At 34.6% G+C, this 7996-nt stretch overlaps 1 protein-coding gene across 1 annotated transcript; it reads left to right on the top strand.

Moving 5' to 3' along the window:
• Positions 1–5156: 5156 nt before the first annotated feature.
• On the top strand, positions 5157–7682 carry LOC138903897 (5-epi-aristolochene synthase). The gene is made up of 7 exons (XM_070192471.1): positions 5157–5329; positions 5457–5721; positions 5809–6184; positions 6261–6479; positions 6578–6716; positions 6872–7117; positions 7222–7682. The coding sequence occupies exons 1-7, from the start codon at positions 5219–5221 to the stop codon at positions 7516–7518; spliced, it is 1653 nt and encodes a 550-aa protein (XP_070048572.1). The 5' UTR covers positions 5157–5218; the 3' UTR covers positions 7519–7682.
• Positions 7683–7996: the final 314 nt, after the last annotated feature.

Raw genomic sequence — 7996 nt, 5'->3', positions numbered from 1 at the left:
TGCTCTCACCACCCGTCCCTCTATTTTTCGTGTGTGTATATATATGCCGTAGTAGTATCAATTGTTGGCCAAGAAAACACTGAGAAAAGAGTCTGTGTGGGTCCCTGCTAAAGGAATATTTCTTGTTTTTCCTTGTCATGTGTGGCGTGTGTGTTATTATAAATTTCAATTGTGCATGTGAGTTTGTTAGCCCATTTTTGTCCAATTGTGGGGTGGGGGTCCACATTTAAAGAATCTTCTTTTATTAAATAATCAAACTTTCTTTTCTTAAACACCAAATGAGAAGAATGTGCATGTGACTTTATAACTAATGAGGAAGAGAGGCATATTTCCCTCCATTCTTTCTTGAATTTTTTTTTTACTTTTTTTTTTTTACTTTTTTTTTTTTTTTGCAAATCAAAACAAAGTACTATTCTTAATATGAATCTTTTTATCATTTTTAATTATCTCAAATAAAATCTATAAAATATCAAATAAGTGCAAAATATGTATATTAAACTTAAAATATATCTACATACTAAAAAGTTACGAAAACTTTAAATATGATAAAAAATTAGGTGCTCACAGTTGCCACATGAAACATTATACTTCTTTGCCTTTATTTCATCATATGGTTTGTATCTTTATTTTTGAGGTCTCCCTGTTTGCCTTTTTCCTATAGTTGGCAGGACAACTTCTTCTGCTATATGTTGTGGCACATCCCATTTGCTTTCATCAGGTAGAGGGTCCACTCGTATTTCATAAGTATGTAGAAGTGTCAGGACCCGAAATTCTCACCTTTGGGACCGTGATGGCGCCTAACATTTTACTTGCTAGGCAAGCCAACGTTAGAATATAATTAGCCATTTTAACACAATTTTGAATTAATTAATAACAAAGAAACAAATACGGAAATAAAGTCTGAAATATAGTGAATAATCCATAATAATCGCGATGTCTAAATACCATCCCAGAACTGGAGTTACAAGTGCACGGGCTTCTAGAATAATACAAATAAGGGTGTAAATAAAAATAAAGATGTCTCGAAGAAACACGCGGCCAAAATAAAGTAGAAGGGGACTTCAGAGTTGCGAACGCTGGGCAGCTATATACCTCAAGTCTCCGCTGGTAGCTGAATCCGAGCACAATCTACAGTACGTTATTGGGACCAACTCCGGAAGCTGCACAAGAAGTGCGGAGTATAGTATGAGTACAACCGAACCCATATATCCAGTAAGTATCGAGCCTAACTTCGACGAAGTAGTGACGAGGCTAAGACATGTCACTTACAATAACCTGTACGCAATAATAATAATAACATCAATAATAGAAATAAATCAGGTAACTCATTTTAATAGTCGAAGCCAACTCGGCAGTCATAACCAATTATTATTTCAATCAATTTCCGTTGCGGCGTGCAACCCGTCCTAACAATATAATTCCTCAATAAATTTCCGTTGCGGCGTGCAACCCGCTCCATCAATATAAACTTAAAATATAATCCGTTTCGGCGTGCAACCCGATCCCCCAATATATTCATTTTTATTTCCTCAATCAATTTCCGTTGCGGCGTGCAACCCGCTCCAATAATATAATTTAACAACTCTTAAATATAATAAAATACTTCAATAAATACCACATTCAGTAAGAAGTTATTAGGCAACAATGCACACAATATTTATAAATTATTTAGGGACAAATAATGACAAGTAGCAATTAATTGTGAAAATCAAGGAGAAAATAGGCAATTTAATTTCTAATATACAACATCTAAGCAGAAATTTAATCACATAGGTCAAATAAACATGTAACGATTATAACATGGATTCAAGCCATAATATTGAGCAAGAAATATGAGAGAAATAATTAATATAATAATTAATTCATGATTTAAAACAGTCTATGATTTTCAAATAATTAGGCAACCAATTAATTTGACGACGTATAGACACTCGTCACCTCGCCTATACGTCGTTCACATGAATTTCACATAACCAATAATTCAAGGGTTCTATTCTCTCAAGCGAAGGTTAACCACGACATTTACCTCGATTTGCAAACTAATTCAAGATTCCAAAAAATCTTTGCCTCGCGAATTCGTATCCGAAATCCTAAAATCTAGTCATAAACATTTCAATATAATCAATACAAATCGTAGGAATCAATACCGTATGAAATTAAAAAATTTCCGGATTAAAATCCGAAATTCATCTAAAATATCAACAGTGGGACCCACGTCTGGAATCCTGGAAAAACTACGAAATCCGAATACCTGTTCCGATACGAGTTCAACCATATAAAAATTATCGAATTCCGACATCGGATTGACCTTCAAATCTTAATTTTACATTTTTGGAAGATTTTATAAAAATCTAATTTTTCTTCCATAAATTCACGGATTCATGATGTAAATGAGTGGAATCATGAAATATAATAAATATAGGAAAATGAACACTTACCCCAATGAATTTCTTGAAAAACCTACAAAACATCGTCATAAACCGATCTCCCAAAGTCCAAATGTGAAATAATACCCAAACCCTCGGTTTTATAATACACAATGAGACCCCTCATTGTGCTGACCGCATATCCCGGGTTCTGCGGCCGCGATCAAAATTGTGCGGCCGCACTTCAATAGTGGCTGCACTACCAGGGTTCATTAAAGACATAACATTCTCTATAAATCTCCAAATGATTAACGCTATAAATTTCTGAAAACTAGATTCAAAGGGCTACAACTTTCGTTTTTGAATCATCTCCAAATTCCTTATCGATTAAAAGATATAAGATTCCGAAGTCAGAACATCGAAGCTGCAGAACTCCCCTTGAGTGCGGCCGCGAGCAAAATTGTGCGGCCACGGGAAGAATTGTGCGGTCCGCAATTTTGCTCTACGGTCCGCACTTTTTCCATTGCCTCATCACTCAAAAGTGTGCCCCCGCACTTCCAAAAGTTTCAGAACAACATCAGAGTGCCGAAATGCCCGAACTCACTCAAAACTCACCCCGAAACTCTCTGGCGTTCAACTATACCAACAAGTCCCGTAACATAATGTGGATGTACTTCAGATTTCAAATCAAGTTAAACAACATCGAAATTATAATTCACACCTCTATTAAGACTTATGAGTTTAGAACTTTTCAATTTACAAAACTCATGCCGAAACATATTAAATGAATCCAGAATGATTTCAAATTTGGCACATAAGTCATAAATGACATAACAGAGCTATTTAAATTTTCAGAATCTCAATCCGAGTCTGATATCAACAAATTCAATTCCGCGGTCAAACTTTGAAAATCTTTAGCCTTGAGATTTCTAATTTCCGTCAAATGGCCATAACTTGAGCTAGCGAACTCCAAATTAAATTTCGGGCATACGCCCATGTCCCAAATCACGACACGGACCTACCGAAACTGTCAAAATACTGATCCGGACCCGTTAGCTAAACATATTGACAAAAGTCAACTCAGTTGAGTTTTAAAGTTCTATTTCACATTTTAATCTATTTTTCATAAATACTTTTCGGAAAATTATACGGACTGCGCACGCAAGTGGAGGAACGATGAATCTATTTGAGGTCTCAGAACACAGAAATAACTATTAAATTTAAAGATGACCTTTTGGGTCATCACAAGAAGTCTCTCCCTCGTGTAATAAGAAGAGCAATAGTTTTCATAAGACTCGTTTCTATGCCTCAAAGCCACCAAAGCATGTGGACATTGAGGTTCATCAAGCTGGAATTGTCCACAGCTACATTTCCTATTTTGAAGACAAACAATGATGAAGAATTAAAAGATAGAATATTTATGCTTATGGTGAAGTTTCATTAAATATTTATTATCGTTAATTAGTAGCTTTATGATTCAATATTCGTTTTCGTTTTTAAATGTGGCACCGCTTATGAAAAATCTTGCGTACGCCACTGCTAAAAATAGAAGCCCGCGAAAATAAGGAGTCTATTTTAAATGATTGTATAATATTTGTAGGGAAAACATATTTATGGCGGGTAATTTTCAAAACTGGGATAATTTAGGTAAATAGGTTTCATATAGTGTATAGGAAGGAAACAAAATCCCTTTTACAAAATTGGTCAAGAATAGGTATTTCCAAATTGCTGTACCAATTAGATGTAAAAAGAAAGCTTTAAAAGACAGTAAACTACTTATATATTGCCAAATCTTTACGAAATAGATGTAAAAAGACGCAAACTACTTATATATATTACCAAAGTAACTTGAAAGTTTAAAATTTCAATTAGAACTATAGTAGGGTAAAATTGTCTATTTAAAATCAGTATTTAAAAAGGCGTGAGCGAAAGATGAGGCGTTTTATCTAACACGAAGCGAGGTGTAAGCCCCATGGGTATTTTATTTTTATATTTTATAAAATCATTATATAAATCAGAAAAATACACTAAAATTGTGAAAAGTTAAAGACGTAAAGATACATTATACCTATGTCATCTAAACAATATAAAAACTAGAGCGATACCAAAAGAAATTTTAAATTCAAAAACTAACTTGAAATTAATTTATTAAAAATTACATTTTTTTTGTGTGGAGAAAACAAAGCATAACACTTTGCTTTGTAACATTTTGCCTAGGTGAATGTCAGGGCTTATGCTCCACGATACTTATGCCCTGCCAGTACACCTCGCGGTGGGACTCGCTCAAAAAACGTCTTTGTTGTGAGAAATTTTAATTTTGGACCTCTACAATTTCGACAAAACCTTGTTCGTGAAAACTGTTTGATTAACTTTTAGACCATCCAGTCAATTTAACTCTAAACTGACCTAAATAAATACTACGTACACTAGTCTTTAAGTTCATCAAAGTGGACTCTGCATTAATAATTGAAATTTATGCCGCAACAATGACATTAGGTTTTATAAATAAAGTAATAGGAATTTGATAGTTCCAGGAAACAACTCTACAGTACTCCCTTATTTTGTGCCTTTTTAAATAATATTATTCAGTTGACGAAACAAATAAATAAAATATTTGGGAAACTGGATCAATAGACCCCAGACGCCAACAATGAATCAAAAGGCTGCTAGCTAGTGTAAAGTCTAGTAAGGCAACTGGGAAATTAAATGATTAGGTGCTTTTGATCAATTACATTAACTAGTCTCTCACCACTATATATACTTGTCCCTTCTCTTCCATTTAAGTAGAGTTCCTTTCTTTCTTCCTTAAAACTTAAAAGAACAAGTAAAAATACACTCATCTTTAATTAGCAATGGCCTCAGCAGCAGTTGCAAACTATGAAGAAGAGATTGTTCGCCCCGTCGCCGACTTCTCCCCTAGTCTCTGGGGTGATCAGTTCCTTTCATTCTCCATTGATAATCAGGTAATTTAACTAATACTAGTATTCTTTATTTATATTTATAGTTTGTTCTCCATTGATAATCAGGTAGTTTATTTATGTTGAACAACATTAATTTTGCTAATTTCAGTTTAATGTACATTACATATAGGTTGCGGAAAAGTATATATATGCTCAAGAGATTGAAGCATTGAAGGAACAAACGAGGAGTATGCTGTTAGCAACCGGAAGGAAATTGGCCGATACATTGAATTTGATTGACATTATTGAACGCCTTGGTATATCCTACCACTTTGAGAAAGAAATTGATGAGATTTTGGATCAGATTTACAACCAAAACTCAAACTGCAATGATTTGTGCACCTCTGCACTTCAATTTCGATTGCTCAGGCAACACGGTTTCAACATCTCTCCTGGTAAGTTCATCATGAAGTTGTTAAAATTATTATCCATTTATTGGAAGAAGGCTAATTCATCTTGAGTTTTCTTTCTTGAAATACCAGAAATTTTCAGCAAATTCCAAGATGAAAATGGCAAATTCAAGGAGTCTCTTGCTAGTGATGTCTTAGGATTATTAAACTTGTATGAAGCTTCACATGTAAGGACTCATGCTGACGATATCTTAGAAGACGCACTTGCTTTCTCCACTATCCATCTTGAATCTGCAGCTCCACATTTGAAATCTCCACTTAGGGAGCAAGTGACACATGCCCTTGAGCAATGTTTGCACAAGGGTGTTCCTAGAGTCGAGACCCGATTCTTCATCTCATCAATCTATGACAAGGAACAATCGAAGAATAATGTGTTACTTCGATTTGCCAAATTGGATTTCAACTTGCTCCAGATGTTGCACAAACAAGAACTTGCTCAAGTATCAAGGTGCGATATATAAAAACGATGAATCCTTTTTGATTCATCATATCTCAAGTACTCATGTTAATTTCTTATGCTGCAGGTGGTGGAAAGATTTGGATTTTGTAACAACACTTCCATATGCTAGAGATCGAGTAGTTGAATGCTACTTTTGGGCATTAGGAGTTTATTTTGAGCCTCAATACTCTCAAGCTCGCGTCATGCTCGTTAAGACCATATCAATGATTTCGATTGTCGATGACACCTTTGATGCTTACGGTACAGTTAAAGAACTTGAGGCATACACAGATGCCATACAAAGGTATGAACTTCATCAATTCACTTATTCCTTGATAGTGAATGTCGTCGTGAAAAGATTAAGACGAATTTCGAATTCACCTTAATTTTGTCATCCTGCAGATGGGATATCAACGAAATTGATCGGCTTCCTGATTACATGAAAATCAGTTATAAAGCTATTCTAGATCTCTACAAGGATTATGAAAAGGAATTGTCTAGTGCCGGAAGATCTCATATTGTCTGCCATGCAATAGAAAGAGTATGTTCGAGCAACTTAACTATCGAAATACATTTTTTCCTTAATCCATTTCTCACTTTGGTTTACCTTGTGTTCGTCTTTTAGTGATTAGAAACTTGATACAGTTCAATCAATATTTTCTAACACTTGAACACATATATGTTTTGTATTCACAGATGAAAGAAGTAGTAAGAAATTATAATGTCGAGTCAACATGGTTTATTGAAGGATATATGCCACCTGTTTCTGAATACCTAAGCAATGCACTAGCAACTACCACATATTACTACCTCGCGACAACATCGTATTTGGGCATGAAGTCTGCCACGGAGCAAGATTTTGAGTGGTTGTCAAAGAATCCAAAAATTCTTGAAGCTAGTGTAATTATATGTCGAGTTATCGATGACACAGCCACGTACGAGGTATGATTTGCATCTCAAGAAATTATATCATTATATGGGATTTGGACAAACAAAGTACAATTAAGGCAATATAAAAGCTAACCTTTAATTTATCTGCTTTCTAGGTTGAGAAAAGCAGGGGACAAATTGCAACTGGAATTGAGTGCTGCATGAGAGATTATGGTATATCAACAAAAGAGGCAATGGCTAAATTTCAAAATATGGCTGAGACAGCATGGAAAGATATTAATGAAGGACTTCTTAGGCCCACTCCCGTCTCTACAGAATTTTTAACTCCTATTCTCAATCTTGCTCGTATTGTTGAGGTTACATATATACACAATCTAGATGGATACACTCATCCGGAGAAAGTCTTAAAACCTCACATTATTAACCTACTTGTGGACTCCATCAAAATTTGAGCTGCCATTTGTTGCTCATCTCAAGGAAACTTCATTCTTCTTTGTTGTATAATTACGTTGTTAGAGAGCTGTTGTGCAGTGCACTTCCTAAACTAGGACCTTCTTAAGATCCTTGTAATCACAATATTTTGTATCCATGAGAATCAAATTCTTTTTTCATTCTTGACCTTAATCTGAAAATCTACTTCAGTCTTGCCTGTTTACGAGAGAAATTTAAGATCTAATAACTAATTACCTGTTTATTGATCGAGAGCTGTATAATACTAGAGAAGTAGGTCTATTTTTATCTCGATATTCATACCTGAATATACTTGTTTAACACTTCAAATGATAGAAGTTAAAGTTCATCCGATTTCACTTCTTTGCTATTAGTATATATATACATTTTTTCATTCCGTCCATTTTCTCCTTTTTGCAATTTCATGTATATATCTAGGATGTAATAATAACTCTAAACAACAGTTTTATTTGGGATTTT

Source organism: Nicotiana tomentosiformis, unplaced genomic scaffold (assembly GCF_000390325.3).
Source record: "Nicotiana tomentosiformis unplaced genomic scaffold, ASM39032v3 Un00116, whole genome shotgun sequence".
In the NCBI taxonomy this organism is placed as follows: Eukaryota; Viridiplantae; Streptophyta; class Magnoliopsida; order Solanales; family Solanaceae; genus Nicotiana; species Nicotiana tomentosiformis.
This window is presented reverse-complemented; position numbering and strand designations above follow the sequence as displayed.

Coding starts and splice junctions, on each gene's coding strand:
- LOC138903897 (XM_070192471.1), top strand. CDS start 5,219: ATGGCCTCAGCAGCAGTTGCAAACTATGAAGAAGAGATTGTTCGCCCC. Junction 6,185..6,260: donor GAACTTGCTCAAGTATCAAG/GTGCGATATATA, acceptor CTTATGCTGCAG/GTGGTGGAAAGATTTGGATT. Junction 6,717..6,871: donor TCTGCCATGCAATAGAAAGA/GTATGTTCGAGC, acceptor TTGTATTCACAG/ATGAAAGAAGTAGTAAGAAA.